Source organism: Pocillopora damicornis, chromosome 12 (genome assembly GCF_964200805.1).
Source record: "Pocillopora damicornis chromosome 12, jaPocDami1.2, whole genome shotgun sequence".
Taxonomy (NCBI): Eukaryota; Metazoa; Cnidaria; class Anthozoa; order Scleractinia; family Pocilloporidae; genus Pocillopora; species Pocillopora damicornis.
Genome location: NC_142681.1, coordinates 16,890,492 through 16,914,988, shown reverse-complemented (window position 1 = coordinate 16,914,988; position 24,497 = coordinate 16,890,492). Strand labels below are relative to the sequence as shown.

At 40.3% G+C, this 24,497-nt stretch overlaps 3 protein-coding genes across 3 annotated transcripts; 1 reads left to right on the top strand and 2 right to left on the bottom strand.

Moving 5' to 3' along the window:
- Nucleotides 1-438: 438 nt before the first annotated feature.
- Nucleotides 439-6,199, bottom strand: LOC149036755 (uncharacterized). The gene is made up of 7 exons (XM_089188619.1): nucleotides 6,096-6,199; nucleotides 5,457-5,558; nucleotides 5,014-5,277; nucleotides 2,838-4,646; nucleotides 1,864-1,982; nucleotides 808-883; nucleotides 439-689 (listed from the first exon to the last, which is right to left on the bottom strand). The coding sequence occupies exons 1-7, from the start codon at nucleotides 6,171-6,173 to the stop codon at nucleotides 486-488; spliced, it is 2,652 nt and encodes an 883-aa protein (XP_089044745.1). The 5' UTR covers nucleotides 6,174-6,199; the 3' UTR covers nucleotides 439-485.
- Nucleotides 6,200-11,096: 4,897 nt separating this feature from the next.
- On the bottom strand, nucleotides 11,097-13,729 carry LOC113675570 (adenosine receptor A2a-like). Its single transcript, XM_089188838.1, has one exon. The coding sequence runs from the start codon at nucleotides 12,076-12,078 to the stop codon at nucleotides 11,179-11,181; it is 900 nt and encodes a 299-aa protein (XP_089044964.1). The 5' UTR covers nucleotides 12,079-13,729; the 3' UTR covers nucleotides 11,097-11,178.
- A 3,935-nt stretch (nucleotides 13,730-17,664) lies between these two features.
- On the top strand, nucleotides 17,665-21,531 carry LOC113675581 (uncharacterized). Its single transcript, XM_089189664.1, has 5 exons — nucleotides 17,665-17,758; nucleotides 18,025-18,087; nucleotides 18,409-18,471; nucleotides 19,037-19,108; nucleotides 20,522-21,531. The coding sequence occupies exons 1-5, from the start codon at nucleotides 17,747-17,749 to the stop codon at nucleotides 20,615-20,617; spliced, it is 306 nt and encodes a 101-aa protein (XP_089045790.1). The 5' UTR covers nucleotides 17,665-17,746; the 3' UTR covers nucleotides 20,618-21,531.
- The last annotated feature ends 2,966 nt before the right edge of the window (nucleotides 21,532-24,497 follow it).

The following is a 24,497-nucleotide window of genomic DNA, read 5'->3' as shown; positions in this document are numbered from 1 at the left end:
GTTTTCTCTACATGTGGCCTGACAGCAAGTTTGGCGGGCCTCAATTAATTTGGCTTAAATTTTGTAAGTAAATAATTATCAATCTTTTATGTTGGTAATTTGCAATAATTTTTTTGATGATCGTTGCCTCTTTTTCACTTTTGTAGCCTACAAGAAAAGTGGTCAAAATGTGGTTGCGCCCCGTGTGCCAACATTTTGACGTCATCGGTGACGTCTGTGATCCATTATTGAGAAGGCGCAGGGCAATATTAGAGATTAAAATTACTTGAATATGCTTATTCGGTGATTACCTGATGCACCTGATCCAAAACTTCCATGGAATTAAAGACTTAGCCGCAAATATCACAAATATCTCTACAATTTCTTTTTTTTTTAATATTCAAAAGTATTCGAGAAAAAGTAAGTTTTTATCTTTTTTTTTCTTCCGGTCTCTTTTAGTTTTATTCTTTTTTTTTTCTTTTTTTTTTTTTTTCGTTTTGTGATATTTAGGAGTGTCTCGAGTTCCAGCCCAAAGGATAGTTAGGCGGAACAACAAGACATTTTCGGCTAAGTGCGAACGACATCCAATCAGGTGACTCGACCCCAAGCATCTGCGGAGGACCACTTGACCTTCCTCGTCGGCGAGCCCGGGCACCAGTCTTCTTTCTACACTCATTCGCTGGTGCACACTCTTGCACTGAAGTCTTCCTCTACCAAAAAAAGGAATGATGATGACGATAGTAGCAATGATAATGACAACGATAAGAATAATAAAGATGACGACCATGAAAATTATGACGATGATGTTTTCAAATACATATTCCAGACCTGTGTTGCGGGAACAAATTCCTTTGCTAAGGGATTCAGTCGAGAGGTCAGGCTCTCGCTTGTGGTATCTCGTGGGCTGTTGAAGAAACAAAAAGAAAAGCCGTCATTTAACAACTATAGATAAAAATCTCCACACCCTTTTGGATCCCACACCCCTTATGACTGAAACTGTAAAAAAATTGTTATCAGTTCCGTGGGATTTGGTACCTAATTAATTCGCTCAGAGCGACATCAACCATTTCGACTTTCCCGCCTCAGCCGATTGACTATTAGATCACGTGAAAACGAAACAAATTTTGCCGGGTAGTGTATTCACGACATTTTCGTCGATATACATGAACACGTTATGAGAGTCACACTTTAACAGTCACGCATTCACAGTCTACCTTTAACAGTCACGCTTTTAATAGTGCGTTAACAGTTTTTATTATCTAGATACTGATGAAATACCAGGATTTTTCCTTTTTACTAAAAAATCATATCTTCATCGCCCGCAGTGAAGATACTATTTTTATCTTTCACGTGTGAGGATATTACTGTCGCCATGGTTACCAACATGATTAGCCAATTACAAGGGAGCTTTCCGCTCAGGCGCGCGGCCGGTTCTTTTGAAATTACCTTAGTATCTATAAAGTAAACAGAACATTACATGGCCGCTTGGGGGTACGAATTCTATCTTCTCGTGCTGAGAGACGATAAAATTTGTATCCCCTTGCGGCCATGTAATATCCTCTATTTATTTTAGCAAAAGACAACATGCTAATCCAAACGGGTTAAGTTGACGTTCCAAAGTAAATGTTTCACCAAAGCTTAACTTTATATAGGTGATTAAAGTCTAAAATTCCCACTTTCAAGATAACAGTTCTAGTTCGATAACAGAACAGCGCAGTTCTTCGCATAAAATTCACCCATTAGAATTTCAGAAAAGCTCAATTATGTTTCTTCGCCCTCAGTGTAGCCAGTGACAAAGCAAAATATTGTCTTCACCCTCAACAGCTAAATATTCTACCCATTAGTATCAGAAGTTCCAATTTAAGTCCCACTGATTTCGGTTACCTTTTCTGCTCTGCAGGTGGTGTTTCTATTCCCTGAACATCAGGGGCAACAGCATTCCCCTCATGATCAGAATGGTATTCATCTGGGGTGTCAACTTGGAGATCCTCTTTTTCAGGACTCTGTGTATCAAACGAAATGAAAAGAGAAGCAGAAAATGTTAGGTTTCTCTCCATTTTGGGTCTAATGTACAAAAACGTAAAATGAAAATCATTTTATCAGGAGAAAGGGCTGGGGTAAAAAAATAAATTTGAAACTTAAAAGTAACTTCAGGGTCATGTGCATTTTGTCAGTAATATCTTTTTTTTGACATTTTAGACTACTTGTCTGAAGGTGCCTGTGTCAAACAAAGCAATAGCAAATTAACCGTTTACACGGAAATTAACTCCATCAGTCGCTGTTATTTTCTGGTGTATGAGCACATTAAGAACAGTAAATTAACTTACATTTTCCTAGTAATGTCTATTTTACAATGATATCTGACCGACATTATTAATATTCTGTCATCCGATATCAGATGTATTTTTTTCTTAGAAATCGGGGATACACCACCGGCTCGAAAGCGTTGATACGTAATCGATACTATTTACTTTGTTGTTGTTTATTTCATTTCGAGATGCCATTTCCCTTACAGTGACATATGAGCAACATTTTTTTCTTTCCAGATATCAGCAGCTTAGCTGCTCAAACTCTGAATATCTTCTGCTATTCACTTACGAGCAACGCGTGCGGAATTTTCACACAAAAATGTTATAAACTTTGCAGTTTACGACAGAATTCTCTTCTTATGCTGTGTTATCTCCCTGTTTTACTGTATACTCAAACAACTATTTATCTCTGTGTCGATGAATAGCAGTGGATATTTACCTCACCGCTTTAAGTCTCGGTAAATATCCACCACTAGCCATATCCCATTCGGTAAATAGTTGTCAAATATCAACTTTGCAGCCCCACCCCCCTCCCAAGTCCTGGCTTACCACGTCTCCGCTCTGGTCCAAACCATTTGAGTTCTGAACTGCAGCCTGCGTCTCAATCATTTCCTGGTCAGCAGCTTCAGTGGTAGCTTGAGCCTGCATTAGCGGCTGATATATATCTGGGATCTCTGTTGGCTCTACCTTCGACCCAGCGGTAGGTACTACCTGAGGCATGATGCTCACCACAGTCTCGACAACGGACTGGCCCTCATCAGCTTCTGTGACAGGATCCACTGAAGATGCAGCTGCAGCGGTGGCTTGAGCTTGTATTAGTTGTTGATCAGCGATAGCTGGGATCTCTTTTTGCTCTACCTTCGACCTAGCGGTAGGTACTACCCCAGGCATGATGCTCACCACAGTCTCGACAACAGACTGGCCCTCATCAGCTTCTGTGATAGGATCCACTGAAGTTGTAGCTGCAGCGGTGGCTTGAGCCTGTATTAGCTGCTGATCAGCGATAGCTGGGATCTCTGTTTGCTCTACCTCCGACCCAGCGGTAGGTACTACGTGAGGCATGATGCTCACCACAGTCTCGACAACTGACTGGCCCTCATCAGCTTCTGTGACAGGATCCACTGAAGATGCAGCTGTAGCGGTGGCTTGAGCCTGTATTAGCTGCTGATCAGCGATAGCTGGGATCTCTGTTTGCTCTACCTTCGACCGAGCGGTAGGTACTTCCTGAGGCATGATGCTCACCACAGTCTCGACAACGGACTGGCCCTCATCAGCTTCTGTGATAGGATCCACTGAAGTTGTAGCTGCAGCGGTGGCTATAGCCTGTATTAGCTGCTGATCAGCGATAGCTGGGATCTCTGTTTGCTCTACCTTCGACCCAGCGGTAGGTACTACCTCAGGCATGATGCTCACCACAGTCTCGACAACGGACTGGCCTTCATCAGCTTCTGTGACAGGATCCACTGAAGTTGTAGCTGCAGCGGTGGCTATAGCCTGTATTAGTTGTTGATCAGCGATAGCTGAGATCTCTGTTTGCTCTACCTTCGACCCAGCGGTAGGTACTACCTGAGGCATGATGCTCACCACAGTCTCGACAACGGACTGGCCCTCATCAGCTTCTGTGACAGGATCCACTGAAGATGCAGCTGCAGCGATGGCTTGAGCCTGTAATAGCTGCTGATCAGCGATAGCTGGGATCTCTGTTTGCTCTACCCTCGACCCAGCGGTAGGTACTACCTGAGGCATGATGCTCACCACAGTCTCGACAACGGACTGGCCCTGGTCAGCTTCTGTGATAGGATTCACTGAAGTTGTAGCTGCAGCGGTGGCTTGAGCCTGTATTAGCTGCTGATCAGTAATAGCTGGGATCTCTGTTTGCTCTGCCTTCGACTCAGCGGTAGGTACTACCTGAGGCATGATGCTCACCACAGTCTCGACAACTGACTGGCCCACATCAGCTTCTGTGACAGGATCCACTGAAGATGCAGCTGCAGCGGTGGCTTGAGCCTTAATTAGTTGCTGATCAGCAATAGCTGGGATCTCTGTTTGCTCTACCTTCGACCTAGCGGTAGGTACTATCTGAGGCATGATGCTCACCACAGTCTCGACAATGGCCTGGCCCTCATCAGCTTCTGTAACAGGATCTACTGAAGTGGAAGCTGCAGCGGTGGCTTGAGCCTGTATTAGCTGCTGATCAGCGATAGCTGGGATCTCTGTTTGCTCTACCTTCGACCCAGCGGTAGGTACTACCTGAGGCATGATGCTCACCACAGTTTCGACAACGTACTGACCCACATCAGCTTCTGTGACAAGGCCTGCTGAAGTGGAAGCTTGAACAATGACCCCGTCTTTCATGAGCTGCAAACAAAGGGGTTAGTGATCACTAATCGACAGAAGGGGGGTGGGGGCTATAATCAACAAAATACCCTACCTTGCATTTTTCTTTGGAACGCAAACTATCCATCATTTCCATGGAGTATAAATTGCTTGCCACGTAGTGACAAACATCTTGACTTTAGCAAGTGTTTCAATTGATAGATAACGTCTGTGTTATCTCCCCGTTTTATTGTATACTAAAACAACTATTCACCTCTGTGTTGGCGACTAGCGGTGGATATTTAACTCACCGCTTTGTGTCTCGGTAAAAATCCACTACTAGCCATATCCAATTTGGTAAATAGTTGTTAAATATCAACTGTGAAGACCCCCCCGTGTCCTGGCTCACCACGTCTCCGCCCTGGTCCAAAACACTTGAGTCCTGAACTGCAGCGTGCGTCTCAATTATCTCCTGGTCAGAAGCTACAGCGGTAGCTTGAGCCTGCTGGTCAGCGATAGATGGAATCTCTGTTGGCTCTACCTCCGACCCAGCGGTAGGTACTTCCTGAGACATGGTTATTACCGCCGTCTGGACAACAGACTGGCCCACATCAGCTTCTGTGACAGGATCCACTGAAGTGGAAGCTTGAACAGTGTCCCCGTCTTGTATTAGCTACAAAGAAGGGGGCCACTTATCACTAATCGCTGGAAGGGTGGAGGACTTTAGGGAACCATATATCATATGGCTTTCAGAGGGAACAGAGGTGGATCAGTTGACATAGTATAAAAGGAGGGAGTACAGAATCAATGAAGGGAAATCATAAGAATATTACAGAGCCTTTTGGCTCCCACCTGAGGCATGGCGCTCACCACCGTCTCGGCAATGGACTGACCCACATCAGCTTCTGTGACAGGATCCACTAAAATGGAAGCCTGAACAGTGTCTTGCACATGCTGCAAAGAAAGGGGCCATTTATCATTAGTCGCTTGGTTTTCGGGGGTACAGAGGTAGACCAGTTGTCGCCAATAGATTATTAAGGGGGGAGTACAGAAAACGGACTGGTGAGTAACTACCAATACAGGGAAATCATTAAAATATTACAGAGCTTTTTGGGAAGCAGGTATATTTAATCGAAAACCAACCCAATTTCTTCGCGCCGTCCTCCTTCTCCCTCCGGCAGCTCGCTAACTAAGTTTCATTTGGGCCAAGCATCTTTGCCGTTTATCTCTCAGGTATCTCTGCCAGCATCTCTTAGAGTTTCGAGAGGCTCTTCACCAGAATTACTGCATTGACATGAGTTCTTAAAGCTTTTGGATCATAGTTTTGTGTATAAAAAATAACAAAAATATCATTTACACTGACAAGCAATCAGTGGTCAGACTGGAATTTGAGTCCTTGATTGTCGATTCTAACGGACGCACGATATGTTGACATTTTCTTTTGGTCTGTTTTTGACAAGCAAGGCAACCGAAAACAATAAGATACCCTACCTTACACTTTTCTTCGGAACGTAACCTGTCCATCATTTCCATGGCGTATAAAATTGCTTGCCATGTAGTGACAAACATCTTGACTTTATCAAGTGTTTCAATTGATAGATAACGTCACAAAGGCTCGTAACGTAAAGCTAACCAGATAATATATTGCGCGCGCTTTTCTAATTGTTAATGAAAAAAATTTGAAGAACTGGCTCGTTCCCAGTCGACTCAAAAGCGCAGAAAATCGCCAAGGGCAGGATGGGGGCGCAAATTGTCATGGATAGTGCGGTACACCTTTAAAAGACGCTCTGGACGACCGGAGACGAGTCAGGAAATAGAAAGCAAGGGAAAAACAAAACTTACATCGTTTTTTTTTCTATTTTTTTGTTTGCTTTAGGCCTTCAATTGAGGAATTCTGTTTCTCACACCCTCGCACAAGGGATTAGTAATTATTGGGGGGGGGGGGGGCTTAGTCATTTTCAACATAAAGAGGGGGATTATAAACATTTGACAGTAGTGAGGTGGATGATCAGAATACTTCAAAGTCCTTGGCCCACCCTTCCCTCTGCTCCCTGATAACCCGCCACTCTGATTGTGATAACGCTGATTGGGATAATGGTGGGGCAAGAGGAAAGCGGGAAGAACAACAGCGAGGAGGGGGAAGGGGTTGGGAGAAGTGGAGAAGATTTGGAGGGAGGAAGGCTCGTGAATAAGGGTGGGGAAGAGCCTGTTGGATATAAAGGGCATCAGTTCGTTGGTGCGAACTTGCCTCTTCTGCGAAAGTGTATTTTGTCTGTCACTTACGCGGTCAAAAGATAGGCGCTGTAGGTTATTTTCTTTTCTTCAAGCTGTAGCGAAACTCTTCCAATACCTGGGGACTAGAAAGGGTAGATTGAATTCCCCGTAATTTTTTTCGAGCGCATTTCGACGATATATGATATTTGATGTCATGATGATTATGAAGGATCAAAAACAGATTATGAAAACCAACGACAGGAAAACTAAACTTTTTAAAGACTGCGCTGAAGGCGTGTTTGTCATCGTCTTTCGCCTCTGTGAAGTTGTCACACAATGTTTTTCGTCAGTCGTCGTTATTGCATAGTATTAACCATGTTCTCGCAAGTTTTGCCGCACTGCAAATAGAATACGATCTGCCCTCCTTTAATTTTCAAAGAAATCCGTCGCGCGAGTTAAAGCCAATCAGCAGAAACAGTATTTGATTCCACGCCGCGCAGAACCCTGAGAGTAGGCCTCACCCCGCTGAGTTTCGCTCGGCTTACGAAACATGATTTTCATTCGCCTAAGCAAACTCTTGTAATCGGACAGACCAAAAGTACCTTCAGCTATCAGCCAAGAAAACTCAACTGCCAGGCCAATACTGCCCAATTAAAATGAAAAAACTTTTCAAGTGACTTGCTGCAGGACAAAGGTGCAAATTTAAAACAAAAATTTATTAATAGGAAGCATTAGTATTCATGCATAAGATGATTCATTCTGGTTTTTGTTTTTCATTTTGTTATTTGAACTTCGTGTCATACAATTTAGTTGTACAGCACTGGAGATATCACTTCCAGCCTCACTTCGGTCAAAGTCCCTTTGACCATAAATTATACTGAACAATATTAATCTCGTCTTAATTTTTTGTTTAGCTATCTGTCTCTACGGCTTTTGTTTCTATTCATTAAATTTTAATTTCGTTAGCAAAATGATTTTTATACAAGAGAAACCCTCCTCTATATTCCGGAATCAGTCACCTTTTCTTCGTAACAAATTGATGTCTCTTTAACTGTTACAGTCACGTGTTTTGATAAGTATTACAAATGTCATCCCTTCTTGATTTCCTGATGAACAGGAAAATCGGACATCCCCCTCATGATCATGTTAACTTGGGGAACATCTTTTTCAGCGCTCTGTGTATCAAAGGAAGCAACAAGAGAAGTAGAAAATATTAGGTTTCTCACCATTCTTGGTCTAATATTAAGAAAAGGCAAGATGGAAATAATTTTATTACGAGTAAAAGCTGCGGAAAAAAGTGAATTTGAAATTCAGATATGGACGCGAACTTGAGAAGTAAATTAAAGTCATATGCGTTTTGTCTGTAATATCTGTTTTGTCGAAATACCAGACTACCTACGGTGCTATTTGCTTCGTGTGGTGTTAAAGTGCTTGAACGCAACTACGTCAAAAAAGCTAAGCAACATGGAATTAACCAAGTACACGGAAAGAGAAAACTCTGCCGAGGTGAACTCTGTCCCTGTCAATTTCTAGTACATGAATACACTAAGACTAATAAATTAAGTTACATTCTCTTAGAAATGTCTGTTTTTAGAAATGTCAGACAATTTATAATATCTCACCGACGTTTTCTTATTTCCAGACGTAGATATTTTCTTTTGGAAAGGCTGATATGTCATCCATACTGGTTATTTTGTTTTCTTTTTCTGAGATGCCAGACCACTTACAGCGATATATGACAGGCGTTTTTTCCTCTTCAGACAATAGATGTTTTGATTTAGTATATATTAAAACAGTGGAGAGCGTTAAAGGCGCGCTCTGATTGGCTACCCAAGCTTTTTAATCTCCTTTGCCCTTCACCTCCGAGCAACTCCAGGGCGTGAAATCGCGTCTAATGTAGGCGCCAATGCAACTAAATTTTTTACTTTGGCGACCAAATCCTGAAAATTAGTCGCCAACTTGGCGACCAGAATGTTTCATCATAACCTTACCTGGAGATACAGTAAATTAAAAAGACTTGCAAAGATAAATCCGCGGCAAACTTCCTCATTAAAATTGTCTCCAAAACGCAGCACATGCATCAAGATCGATCACTAGACGCCATCTTGGATTTAGGTGAGCTTGAACGTTGCATATCATCCATCCTAGTGTCCACTTTGTATCACGTTAAAGATCTTTTCCCCAACTTAATTTCTAGAACGATGACAGAGTAAAAAAAAAGGGTTTGTTTGTCTTTGAAAATGGCGACCAACTTCTTTTGAATTGGCTACCACTTTGAAGAATTTAGGAGCCAAGTGGCTATCAGAAAAAAAAAATTAATTTCACGCCCTGAACTCTAATGGGATTTGCGCCCGAAAATACACTAATCGTTGCAGGAATAAATGAGTTTAAATCATCGTTTTGTGCTATATAATTTCACTGTTTTAGTCACCAACTGCAGGCTGTGTTTCCAGTACCTGTTGGTCGACCAACAGGTACTGGAAACACAGCCTGCAGTTGGTCACCAACTACAGAGGGAACTTGAGTTTGCATTAGTTGCTGATCAGCGCTGAGTCGGAGGTGTCTATTGGGGGTGCTGTGACAGCTACCGACCATATGCTCCAATTATTGGACATACCTGTTCCGTCGAAAAGAAGACCAAAGAGCCAATACGGAGGAAGAACCGTATTTAATTTAATAACACAATTCGATCAAAAATACAAAGAAACCACTCGGCCTTACAAGTGTTCCAAACAAACAGAAAATTGCTGTAATAACCTGGAAACCAACTGAAAACTTACTTCTTGACTGCCTCCGTACTTGTGGTAAATAACTGGTAAGTGATATTAAAATAACAAGTCAGCTTGCTTGCAACTGAACTGAACAACTGAACAACTAGACTACGCGTCTAAAATTAAACGTTTTACGCGATAAACATTGCGATAATTATTGCGATATATGAATTCAAACGAAGCGCGGGCGGAATAGTAAACATGAATAGCACGCGCGTTAAATTTAACAATTATTAGTTATAATAAAAATATTGTTCCGTGAAACAATACCTACCGAGCTAGCGGTAGGTATTTCCACTATCTGAGGCGTATGGTGTCCTATGCCGTCTCGACAACAGATTGGCTCAAATCACCGGCAGCGCTGGGTCGGAGGTGTCTATTGGGGAAGCGGTGACAGCGACCGATCGAATGTCTCAAGTAGTGGACATACCTATTGACCATCAGTAGGTACTTTCACTACCTGAGGCATATGGTGTCCACACCTGTCTCGACAACGGATTAGCCCGCATCAATGGCAGAGATGCAGAGCTCTAACCATTTAACTCCCATAAGTGACCAAGACATAATTTCTCCTTACAATATCAATACAATATCAAGTAGACAAATGTAGAGAATAAAGACAAATATCAATCTCTGTTCATTTTCGACACAATCCTCTCATCCAAATGCCTTGACAGCCATTTTCTGTCACTACATGGCAAACGATATAGCATATTTCTAGAGTGTAAGAACACTTGCCACGTAGTGACAAACATCTTGACTTCTACTTTATCCAGTGTTTCATTTGATAGATTACGTCACAAGGGCACGTTGTGTAAAGTTAAATAAATAATCTATCACCGTGCGCTTTTCTAATTGTCAATAAGAAACTTCTATAGAACTGGTTCGTTCCCAGTTGACTTAAAAAAAAAAAAGCGCGGACAGCCGACGAGGACAGGATGCGAGCGCGGAGTGTTATGTGTTGTGTGGCGCACATTTAGAAGATGACTGGAGATGGGTCAGGCAGTAGACAGCAAGGGGACAGAAAAAGACTTACAGGGTATTGAATGAGATATGTCGTTTCTGTCATAGTTTTTTGTTGTTGTTGTTGTTGTTGTTTTAGACCCAAAAGAAGTCTGTTTCTCGGACCTTTAGATGAGAGACCAGTAATTTTTTTATCGCTGGGCGGGGGGGGGAAGGGGAGGAAGGGAAAATTTTTTTTTTAGGTAATCACATGGTTCTCAGTGGTAACGGAAGGGTGGATCAGTCGACGCTAAAAGAGTAGATCAAGAGGGACTATAGAAAACGAACTGCCAAACAGGGGATCAATTTTGCTTCTAAAGTAACCCCCCTTCTCAGCCCGAGGGAGAGAGAGAATTATGACCAGACGAAGTAAAGGTTCCCCCTGATCTAGTCCTCTGCTGAGGGCAATAGGAATCGGAGAGACCCTGAGTACTAGGTTGAGAGGGGACATGTAGTTACCAGTTTCTATCGATGACGCGCCCAGTTTATAATCAACTCAGACGACTTACACGATGATTCATTTTTATCGTCAGGCAGTGAAGAAAAATATTTACATGTGGTCATCCCGTATCTTACATTAAGTGTTCTTACGCATGCGCAGGCGAACTAGAGGTCCTAGAAAGACTGGAAAGGAATTGTGTGGACCTATGATTAGTGATCAGCTTTGTTATCTCAATCCTGATGTCACTCTTTAAAAACGCGTAAACGAAAGGATTTACCGCCGAGTTTATAATTAGCAGAAGCTGGACTCCTTGTGCAGCCTCATGTACGACACGAGTAGAGAACATAACCCACAAAATCATTCCATTTACAGCTAAGTGGCAGAGGAAGAATAAAATAACGATAGCAATCACGAAGTGCGCTTTGTTCTGCCTCTGATGTTTGGGAATACTTGTTTCTTCACAAAATGTTTGGGTAGACTGCACTTGTAGCTTGACAGAGAATTCCCTGTAAGCCTGCATACGTGCGACTCTGAATATACGAACAACTGCGTATAAAAGCAACGCACCTGATATCAAATCGAATGCCGAAACACCTGTCAATCGAAGAACTATTAGCGCGGTGTTCGACTTCGCAATGTATAAACCCACCAAAAGGGTCAGAAAAATCGCGAAGGGGACCAACCATGCCGACAAGATAACCGTTTTTGTGCGTCTCTCAGTCACGGAGGTTTTGTAGCTGAAAGGGTATACGATGTAGGAGTAACGATTCCATGTCAATGCGCAAAGATTCGTTACCGAAGAGTGCACAAAGAACCAGAAAAATGGTGTGTATAATTTGAAGTTACAACCTAAGCTAGTACAAAAATAGGCCAGTGGATAAGCAACAGCTCCGACCAAAAAATCGGCCATTGCCAGAGAAAGAACCAACCAGTTGGCTGAGGAATGAAGTCGGCGTTTTTTGGCGACGAGAAAGATCACAAAGCCATTTCCCACGGCTGTAGAAACTGAAAAGAGCCAACCGAAAAAACCTAACCACTTTTCCATTCCAACTGCAGCTGTTTGTTCGAGAGTGCTTTTTTCTGTTCTCAGAATTTTAAGACAATATTAGGCGAGGTGACCGAACTTTCTTTACCATCCAACTCTAACGCTTTTATAACACCTGGTGTTGTTGTTTGAAGACACCGTCTCTCTTGAGGGTTCTTTAGAATTAATTGCGTTTCTAGAACATGATCTTTTTTAGCTTTTCTTTTTCATTGAATAATAAATTCCTCATATGGTATTATGAATGACAAAAGTAATTGCTCCTGGCTTTGAATTATCAGTATAATGTTGTCCCGGAAACCAGCTTTGAAGTCACGTACATAACTGTCAGAGGTTCTCTAATCAAATCCATCAAGATCTCCGCATTGTAATGCAAAATATTATCTCGCCGCCAGCACTGCAGGAGTTTTCGTTTTTTTTATCAGCTCAAAGCTCAAAGGTGACTTTCGATCAAATCATTTAATTCTTATCAAACTTTGCTCTAGGTTACCGCATAGAAAGCAGAACATTATCGTAAACAAAATTATTCCTTGCGTCACGAATCAAATTATAGCAAATGAAGTTTTGAAAAGTGCATTTCCGATTACGAGAACTCATCGAAAACGAAAGTACTAATGAAAAAAACTCGTAATTTGTATTTCCCTTAAAGAACGTTTAATTTCCCTTGCTGCCAGAAAAAGGTTTCTTGTATGCCTTTTATAATTAACAAGCGAGGCTTTAAGGCGTCAAACTGTTCATACAGTCTTTTCAGAATTAAAACCCGGCAGATGTCAAGAAAGATACAAAAAAACATATACGCTAAAAAAAGATAAGGAAATGAAGGAAACGAATAATTAAATAAATATACCGACTTTTTGCTGAACTTGAATCCTCTCTAAAAAGTTTCATATTAGATGCGAAATTCTTAAAAAAATCAAATAACAATTATGGATAAAAAAACAGGAAAAACAAAAGCAGTACTTGAATAAGCACCATTAGTGTTATTCCGGCGGCCAAAATGTAAGTTTAAATTGAAAACTAACTTGAGATCAAATTAGATCACATAAATTTTCCGCATCACCTACTTCTTGGAACAGGCGCTTTCTTTTTTCGTGCTTGATTAATTTTTCCTAGGATAAAATTTACTTTCAGGCGCCGTTTACATGACCGTTCACAGCAAAGCAATGAGGATAAATCTTTTGTCAAACTGGCTCGCTTTAAGCGTCTTAAGATGTTCAGGCACTTGAGTGAAAAGGTTCGTCTTGAACGAAAACAATTCCTTCATTCGAAATTTCCTGTTTTAGTATTTGGATAGAGCCAATTGAAGATCCGACAAAAGACGTCAAAATATTTGTTTTGAAAAGAATAAATTGTTAGTAACACTTGCGCATATTAGATTTATCGTATTCACAGGAGATAAGAAGCGACGTTGTTTTTTCCTCTGAGCAGCAGTGATTTTGCCAGTTGAGCAATAAAGTAAATATATCATAAACAAGCTGAATTATTTTATTGTCAAACCTCCCATTCGGGCCAATTCTCTCTATCGCTTCAAGGGAGAAAAAAGAGAATTATTAAATGTATATGTAACCCTGTTACCGGATAGTCTGTAAGGTAAATGACTTAATCTTTTTTTCACCATTTCATGTTCTAGGCGAAGAAAAATTAAATATAATGTTCTTATATTTTCAAGCTATTGTCTCATCAAGTAGTTTCCTTTCGACAAGCGTAGTTATTCTCAGACTCTAACCCGTTTTGCGTGTTTGGGTACACGAGAAGCTCGGGTAACTGCTACAACCGGATGTTGAAAATTTCCCATATCCGATGGTCTATCCGTTATATCCCATGATTCCTTTGCGCTGAAGCGCATACGTCAAGTTTCAGGGAGGGAGGGACATTCTGGGTTTAGTACTTCAGAACAGGGCGGAGAGAGGTTCTCTAGGGTAAAAACAAATTACAAATCTTTTTTTCATCAGCACTTCAGATGTTTCTCTCGTCGTTCACCGTAATTAAACGATATTTAATTTTAGCAAGACATTCAATGAAATTTCCGGCCACCTATTCCATCTTAATTAATAGCACGTAATGAGTGCACCTCTCTAAATCATAATCTTTGCGAGTTTTCGATTTTCTGCAGAGTGTATTGACAAGATGAACCACAGTAAACCGGTATTCTATGTTTGCCACTCTTGACAGAAACAAGATCATGAGAACAAATTTCGTCATACAGGACTTTAAAACTTCAAACCGTTGTAACATCTCCGCATACTGCAAGCAAACAGCTGTGGTTCGCGTATTTATTTAAACGGTTATGTATAATAGTGCACTTTGATACACCAAAATCTGCTGAACAATTGGATTAAGTAGAAAATGGAAAATGAACTCAGCTCTTATAAGCCCGGTACGCCTCCAGTTAGATATCTGCACGCGCATTATCATCTGCTTCCTGTTCACAAGAATTATCCCGTGACGTCGTGTGACATGAACGACTTTAGCAGAGAAAGTGATCCCGTTCAGGTAGGTGTAGTAGCAACCCGTACATTGCGATAGGTCAGCAGCGAACCGCAACCCGCAACCCGCAACCCGCAACCCGCAACCCGCAACCCGCAACCCGCAACCCGCAACCCGCAACCCGCAACCCGCAACCCGCAACCCCCAACTCGTGACTAGTGAGCCGCATAACTCAGGTAATCTCCATACTTGTACCGTTGCACTTATGTCCTCTTATTGCAGATATGTCCTCTGACGTAATGTGATACAGTGGCCAATCACATCCTGCGATCTATCGAGCGACACGCGGCTTGGGACTGGTTAAGAGACTCCGTTGTGGTTATGTCTTCAAGCAAAAGTACCCATTCAAGGGGGTCGGGATAAGTGGAAAATTTGACCAGTATTTTCCGGTAACTGATCTGAGGAAAACATGCTGTTTGCATGATCACTGCGAACCGGATCATTGGCCTCTCATATTGCTTTCCTTGAAGTTCTATCGTTCCACCTGTGTTACAATCGGGTAGTTGCTACCAGCTCGTCCCATCTCCCTGTGTAACGTTTCTTTAGATACTCCACGACTAGTTTTTTCATTTCTTCAATACGTTCCTGTTAGTTCAAACGATAAAAGAGTTCAATTAAAAGTAAGGCCCAAAAGCAAAAACATCCATGAACAGTTATTGATGTGGCATAGTGTAATGCGGTGTACACGACGTTAAATGTTCTTTGCTTCATGACTTTCTCATAACAGTTTTAAGCCGGTCTTGATAATTAATTTGTTTTCGGGTGGTGTGCCAAAGTTACATGGCAGACATAAAAATTCCAAGTAAAAGTAAACATAGATCCAAAGTCAAATTTCAATATTTAGTTCAGTGTAAATTTCCTTTGACACTCAGTACAATGAAGTAGTTAAAAAAGGGCCCCATCTTCAAATAAACAAGTTTGCATTACACACGCAAGGGTAATTTTAACCGTTTGTCGCAAAAAATGTTGACCGTAACGTTTTTTTCTTTCAATCGAAACGGAACGAAATTAACCGTTAGCTAAAATAATAAAATAGCTAAAACCTCAACCGTTGGCCTTAAAAGCCATTACCCCGTTGAGACCCTCCATTTCAGTTAACCCTTTAACTCCCAAGATTTGATTGTTAATTCTCCTCTCTGGCTGCAACACATTTCCTTGTAAATTGGTTCCGAGAATTTGGTGTTCAATCAAGGTAATATCTTGTACCCGATGAGTTTGAGTATTCTCATTACCAGTTTGCTGAAAAATGTAAGGATTTTATAGGGAGAAGTTCCGTATTAATAACTTCTAGGAGTTAAAGGGTTAAGTGCAATTTAAACATCCACAAATTTGATATCAAAAGCCCAATCAAATAAATTAAGTTTTATGATTGAGAAAATCAAAATAATGGATTTATCTTTTAGATATAATATGTGACACTACGATAAACACCAGTCACGTTTTAAACATATTCTCAGATTGAAGTTCAACTCGGCGTGAGATGTCTCGCAAAATTGTAACGCAGAATTGGAAGCTTTTGCCAAAGAAAAAACAAAAGCGTACGGAAAATTCCCTCGCAGCAAATGTTTAATTTTTGAAATATTTTACAAGCCAAAATTTCATAGCCATTTAGATAAAGGAAAAATTTCAATTAAGGAAACCCACAATCGTTGACACAATCAGTTGGGACTTTTCTCCAGAGCAACGTGTTTGATGTTCTTTCCTGTCTTTGTATCTTCCAATATTATTAATTGCCAATGTGTCTATGCCATCTTGCAGACTGACAGTGAGACAAGCAGGGGGAGGCAGTAGGTGTGTTGTAACATGGGACACCTACGGCTGTGGTTCTCGTTTTAGGTTTTATGCTAGTATTGAATTTTCTTTGAAAGGAAAGAGTTGCTATTGTTGTCGTTTTGTAAAATTGAGGTCATAGTTACTTAGGCTGGTTGACAGTGTCTGATGTATTTGTCCAAGACGTAGCTCAAATGCGTTGATAAAGAAATAAAACTAATATTTTAAATGAAAGACTGTCAGATACCTCATTTGGTGATTGGGGGTCTCTGCAGCATTTACACTCTTTTATTTTCTCCCAGAATGCTTTAAAGCGATTTGCTTGGTCATTTTCCCCCTGTAAAAAAAGCATAAGTAACTGAAGTACGAGTTCCCTGTGGGTTCAGTGGGTAAATTTATTGAGTTCATATCTTCCCGTGCAGTGAAATGATGTGGAGTTTTTTTTATATGAAATAATTCATATTTGTACTGCGGTTGTAGATGAAAGTGGAAATGTGATCATCGCAGTAAATTTTTTCCAATTTAAGCAATTGGAAAGAAGAAGCCTGAAAAAAATCAGGGCTTCAACGGGATTCGAACCCGTGACCTCCGCGATACCGGTGCGATGCTCTACCAACTGAGCTATGAAGCCACACATTGGGAGCGAGGTCAATTTATTGAGTTCATATCTTCCCGTGCAGTGAAATGATGTGGAGTTTTTTTTTATATGAAATAATTCATATTTGTACTGCGGTTGTAGATGAAAGTGGAAATGTGATCATCGCAGTAAATTTTTTCCAATTTAAGCAATTGGAAAGAAGAAGCCTGAAAAAAATCAGGGCTTCAACGGGATTCGAACCCGTGACCTCCGCGATACCGGTGCGATGCTCTACCAACTGAGCTATGAAGCCACACATTGGGAGCGAGGTCAATTTATTGAGTTCATATCTTCCCGTGCAGTGAAATGATGTGGAGTTTTTTTTTTTATATGAAATAATTCATATTTGTACTGCGGTTGTAGATGAAAGTGGAAATGTGATCATCGCAGTAAATTTTTTCCAATTTAAGCAATTGGAAAGAAGACGCCTGAAAAAAATCAGGGCTTCAACGGGATTCGAACCCGTGACCTCGCTCCCAATGTGTGGCTTCATAGCTCAGTTGGTAGAGCATCGCCCGGTATCGCGGAGGTCACGGGTTCGAATCCCGTTGAAGCCCTGATTTTTTTCAGGCTTCTTCTTTCCAATTGCTTAAATTGGAAAAAATTTACTGCGATGATCACATTTCCACTTTCATCTACAACCGCAGTACAAATATGAATTATTTCATATATAAAAAAAAAAACTCCACATAGCAGAAATATTTATTTGCGAGTGGAAGCCAAAGGTGTGAATGAGCGGCACAATCGAGGGGAGTTAGGAGCTTCACTGTTTACTGAATGAGACCCAGAGTAAGATCAATTTATTTCTTCAATCTTTTTCGATGGGGCGATTGTCACATCAGGAAACGGTTAGTTACATGACAAGCAAGCCGCGGATCTTGCCATTAAATTGTTTCAAGTTAAATGGTTAATATCATTGATTAAGGGATACTTTTATGACTGGATATCACCAATATCACCTGAAAAAAATTAAAAAATCTGAATTGGGAATTCTCCTCCATAGACAATACCTTCAATTAAATGCAATTTCGGTAACATTTTGTGTTTTTTTTTAGAGACAAACTGACGTTGAGCGGGGAAATGGTGACAGTGTTGCAGATTTCCCGTCATCAGAGGAGGTTAGATGTAACTTATATATAATTAATAGATGACAAGACATAAGCATATTTGAATCACATAATTAGACCAACAAATTGAGTATCTGGTGTTTGTCACTCTTTTTTTATCATTGAGTAACTCCTCTAATTATTTCCGGAGTTTCTTATTCGCTTTACGCACAGCCAGTTTGAAATAGCTCGTCCGATTACTCTCTTCATTATCACCATCATGATCATTGTTATCATCTTTATCTTTGTCTTCATCATTATTATCATAATCATCGTCATTATCATTATTATTAGGAGTACTATTTCTACCATCATTTTTATTATTTCAATTAGGGACAAAATGGCGCGAAGCAGGGAACAATACACGCATTTCAGTACCATCCCATAAGACAACAGGTCAGACACAACTTAATTGTTTCCTGATTTCTTGAGGTTGCATCTGTTTTACTCTTCTATAGACTGAGGTTCTCAGGAGATGACGACTTTTCCCATGGTGAAACCCCCTTCATCTCTGCTCTGCCTCCCCTCCCTCCCCCCCCTCTTGCTTGTGATTTGTCACTCCCCATCCATTCTCTCATATCCCTAACTCTTCCCATATCTCCTGTTTCCCGTCATCCCTAAACACTTACTTCTCAATCTTCACTCTTTACCAGTTTCTTCCCACGCTTTTCCCCTTATTCATTGAAATATTAAATTATTTATACCTCGTCTGGCGTATGCAAGGGGGTAATTTTGGCAGGCGAGGCATTCTCTTAACTTTCCTACATGTGTCCATTTGAACCCAAATTCCTTGTGAAGTTAAATGACGGACGACATCTTTTTCCCGTATGGTACTATCGTGGCAGGCACAGACGCCCCCATCCTCTCCCCCTCTGGGATTCTCTACGGATGTCTGTTCGCAAAGGGCAACCTCTGAACCCACAGGGAACTCGTACTTCACTTACTTATGCTGTTTTTACAGGGGGAAAATGACCAAGAGCAAACAAATTGCTTTGAGTGTAAATGCTGCAGAGACCCCCAATCACCAAATGAGGTACCTGACAGTCTTTCATTTTAAATATTAGCTTTATTTCTTTATCAACGCATTTGAGCTACGTCTTGGACAAATACATCAGACACTGTCAACCAGCCTAAGTAACTATGACCTCAATTTTACAAAACAACAACAATAGCAACTCTTTCCTTTCAAAGAAAATTCAATACTAGCATAAAACCTAAAACGAGAACCACAGCCGTAGGTGTCCCATGTTACAACACACCTACTGCCTCCCCCTGCTTGTCTCACTGTCAGTCTGCAAGATGGCATAGACACATTGGCAATTAATAATATTGGAAGATACAAAGACAGGAAAGAACATCAAACACGTTGCTCTGGAGAAAAGTCCCAACTGATTGTGTCAACGATTGTAGGTTTCCTTAATTGAAATTTTTCCTTTATCTAAATGGCTATGAAATTTTGGCTTGTAAAATATTTCAAAAATTAAACATTTGCTCTAAGGGAATTTTCCTTACGCTTTTGTTTTTTCTTTGGCAAAAGCTTCCAATTCTGCGTTACAATTTTGCGAGACATCTCACGCCGAGTTGAACTTCAATCTGAGAATATGTTTAAAACGTGACTGGTGTTTATCATAGTGTCACATAAATCCATTATTTTGATTTTCTCAATCATAAAACTTAATTTATTTGATTGGGCTTTTGATATCAAATTTGTGGATGTTTAAATTGCACTTAACCCTTTAACTCCTAGAAGTTATTAATACGGAACTTCTCCCTATAAAATCCTTACATTTTTCAGCAAACTGGTAATGAGAATACTCAAACTCATCGGGTACAAGATATTACCTTGATTGAACACCAAATTCTCGGAACCAATTTACGAGGAAATGTGTTGCAGCCAGAGAGGAGAATTAACAATCAAATCTTGGGAGTTAAAGGGTTAACTGAAATGGAGGGTCTCAACGGGGTAATGGCTTTTAAGGCCAACGGTTGAGGTTTTAGCTATTTTATTTTAGCTAAAGGTTAATTTCGTTCCGTTACGATTGAAAGAAAAAAACGTTACGGTCAACATTTTTTGCGACAAACGGTTAAAATTACCCTTGCGTGTGTAATGCAAACTTGTTTATTTGAAGATGGGGCCCTTTTTTAACTACTTCATTGTACTGAGTGTCAAAGGAAATTTACACTGAACTAAATATTGAAATTTGACTTTGGATCTATGTTTACTTTTACTAGGAATTTTTATGGCTGCCATGTAACTTTGGCAAACCACCCGAAAACAAATTAATTATCAAGACCGGCTTAAAACTGTTATGAGAAAGTCATGAAGCAAAGAACATTTAACGTCGTGTACACCGCATTACACTATGTCACATCAATAACTGTTCATGGATGTTTTTGCTTTTGGGCCTTACTTTTAATTTAACTCTTTTATCGTTTGAACTAACAGGAACGTATTGAAGAAATGAAAAAACTAGTCGTGGAGTATCTAAAGAAACGTTACACAGCGAGATGGGACGAGCTGGTAGCAACTACCCGATTGTAACACAGGTGGAAGAAGCACATCGTATTACAAGATGAGACAGCTTCATTGGATAGCTCACACAAATATACTCATCTAGGATAAATAGTCTAAAATGAAACACAGGTAGTCCTGCCGCCTACTGAGGAACGTTCCGCAGACATTGAGCTGCTTTATGGTCTCAGCCTACTTAATAGAGCGATGCAAGCTTGCCTCGCTTGCAAATAACTATTTTTCGAGCTCACAGCAGTTTATTTCTCGAGCCACTTACCAGTAGAGGAGGCTTCAGTCTGTTTCAGGATGCGTTACCTAGCTGGCATATTCCAATTGTTTCTCAAACCGCATAGGGTATGGACAGCAAAGGCCAAGACTCAATACAAGAGTAATTTAAAAGTAGGGTGTCCTTATTTCCATATAGTCAACCGAGACAAGCAACCAAAAAACATTCAGCTGAGAAATTTTCCACGCAATTTGTTTCGTAGAGTTTCCTCTTAGGGTAGGGAGACTTACATATCAAAGAGCGAGTCCTTCGCAATTACCATTTGGCCGCAGTGCGTTTAGAACACAGGTAGTTTTGAATCTGAAATACAGAAGTACGTGTTAGCCAAGAAGAAATTTTATCACTGATCTGACAGTAGTTGACCGATAATGATAAACACTTCTTGAAACGTTGACGGACATGCAAATTTCCTTCACAGCCTGTTTTGTTGTCTGTCTTTTGGAGGGTCACTCTTTCCGGTCGGTGGAAGCGGTCGGATTCTATTTGTATGTATCCGTTACCGGTGTAATTTGCAATTGAACAAAAAGGCGGTCAACCATTAATAGTGTTGCATAGTATTAACTTGGATTTTTTTAGCTATCGCGAAGAGTTTCCTAACATTGACTGTCTTGTATAGTTCAGTGTCAGATACTTCGAAATTGAAATTCATTTCTTGAAATAGTCGTTTCAAGCACTTCTTTGGGAATTTTTGGAATCGTTTAGCTTTGATCTATTACTCACCATAGTTTTTACGCGGGTCCTATGATTGAGAAAGTGCGAGGCCACACATACAGTGTCTATCTTTAAGTGGTTTGTTTTTTAAAGTTCACAAGGCAACCAGGGGGACAATCAGACATGGTTTGATTCTACTCTGGATTCAAAAAGGTACAATTCATAGACTCGTCTATGAACTATAACTTCTCCATTACATTCATTAAATATGTAATTAACAAATAGAGAAGCCTTGACTGTGCTCTGTTCTGTTATAAAGCACGCGGGAGGCGGCTAGAGCATGAAAGAAGTGTAGGGAGAAACACGAGACGTAGTCGAGTGTTTCTCCCCACTTCTTGAGTGCTCTAGCGGCTTCCTAAGTGCTTTATAACAGAACAGAGCACAGTCAAGGCTTCTCTATTTGTTTTATAATAAAGAATCCATTAAATTCCCGGAGCATTACTTTCAATTTTTAAAACAAACTTTATTTCCAAAGCGAAGAACAGTGTCGTCAGCATGCTCTATACTCTCATAAAGCACGCTACAGTTAGTGTTGGAAATCCCAGTATAGCAACACTAGTCACTCGCGTAGTTTTCTTTTCCTATCTTTATTCTAGTCGTCACACGCTTCGTATCGCGTCGATCTTAGCCTATATCTTTTACAAAACCACAATCCTAAAGACCACCCTTGGTTTTGCGTTGCGAGGTTACACGGCTGACGTCACTTTTCCGACACCCAATCAGAATCCTTGTTAGAATGGTTCAAATAATCTGATTGGCTGTACAAGACTAAAGCTGTCAAAAGTGTCAAATCCTCAAAGTTAAAAAACCATCAAAGTCCACATTCTACGATAGTTCACAAATTAAAATAGTTCGGCAAGTCGAATTTAATACTTTTGCCTGAAGTTTTTAAGTCTCTAATACAGAATCTTGAAGTGAAATGTTCAGTAAACTTCAGCCGAATTATGGCTCATAAAAACACGCGAGTTTTTTCACATGACAAGGTATAAAACAAACTGTGAAAGGCGAGTGTTTTTTTAATGAACGACAACCGAATTCACCGAAACATGAAGATCGCTCGGGATACGGCAAAACTCGGCTGCAGTGACTTTCCACTCAACGCATCGGAAAGGATATCAGAGCAAGCTCTTATTTTTTCACTCGAAGGGCGGCCGATATAATTTCTGAGACTTGCTTTACTGTGATGACCGGAGATCGCCATGATGAGCGAGCCGCGATGGACTTCAGCATGATCATATTCGCTCAGACACCGTCATGATTAGAATGAATTTTAACAGTTATGCCAGTTTGGTTATATTTTTCATCATTTCTGTTTTGTTCTGTTTTGTTTTTGAACACTGAACTTTAAATACTATATGAGTGTTAGCTGTGTTTGATTTTTATTTCCGTACATAAGCTTGCAATCTAACTGAGCGTGAATTAATCTTTAGAACTCGGAATGTCTATTTTGTTTTTCCTTTGAGGATTTTCGCATCTGCTCACGTTTTAATAACGTAAATTACGGCGCCTGGTATGTTTACAAACCTTTATTTGGTTCTTCTGTTGCTACTTGCCGGCTCGTTTGTTCCGAAACTTCACTTTCAACTATCGGAAAAAAGCTAAAAAGAAGTCCCTTTAAAGGTCGAACATAGTACAATTTGGCAGATGGCGTGACAGCTTTAGCTCAGTTCTATGCTCTATACTCTCATAGAGCACGCTCTTTCAACCAATGACAGCGCGCGTTATATCCGAACTTTATTATAAACCAGAATAGCATCTAGCCATGTCTAGTTTGTTTTTATTCGTTAAAGTTATAAAGACGTAATTATTGAAAAAGAGTTTCCATCTTTATACTTAATCTGCTCAAATTTACAAATTTGGTTGGCTTTGCGTCTCGTTATCTTATCCGTGATAGATAGTGTTACCGCTTCCGATAGAAGCTGCGAAACATTTTCTAGTTTGATTGACGCCTCCGTGATTGGTGTTTTGATAGAAAAATGTTGCTAGTTAACCTATGATCGCACAATACTTTAGTAACTTCTCGATGTAATGATTTCGTTTGTAAGACAGCCCCGAAGAATAGGAAAAGGAATAAAGAAAGAGATCTTATATTGGTTTGTTTTCTATTGCACGCGCCGTTGGCATCATTTTTGTTGTTTCTTTCTTTTTCATTTTTAACTCGTGAATTGCGCGCATGCGCAAGAGCAAGTTATAGATACGATGTGGGGAATAGCATTTGCTCGCTCGCTCGCTCGATTGGTCGATTCCTGTAAACTTTTTTTCGATTTTAGGCTTTTGAGTGCATTTGATAGTTTTTGGCGAGCAATAAACAAACGAAATGGCGACCTTTGTTGCTAAGAATAGTGGTGGGGTGAAAAAGAAGCCAATGATAATCCTAAAAGAATTTTTTTTTTTCGTTTTAGTTTCAACAAGCGGCGCCAGCGACTGGCAGGCATGCAAGGATTCACACTGAAATAACAGAACAACCTTCGTTTTTCATAAAATTGTAATTCTCAATCCTTGAACTTGAAAACAATCCGAAGATTCATTGAAAATATCACTTACTGCAAAGCGCAAGGAGTTTACAGATGTTCAAAAGCTTTTCTTGTTATGGCGTGAGATTGAGGAAAAAATCGATCATTACGTTTGGTATCGTGTGTTTTTCTTGTGTGAAGCAACAAAAGATGCCGACGACTGACGAAATTACAAGTAAACACGAAAATCAAATAACGCCTAAACAAACAATTTTAGCTACCGATTTTCAGTGAATTTTTAACGAACAATTTTCTTTTAAGGTTCAAGACAATTTGAAGATTCAAAATACGTATTACGTACTAAAATGCGAAAGTTATAAACCACAAAATTGATAAATAAGCCTGAAATGAAATTCTATCTTGTTATTGATTATACGTTGCCTAGCACGTGACTAAAATC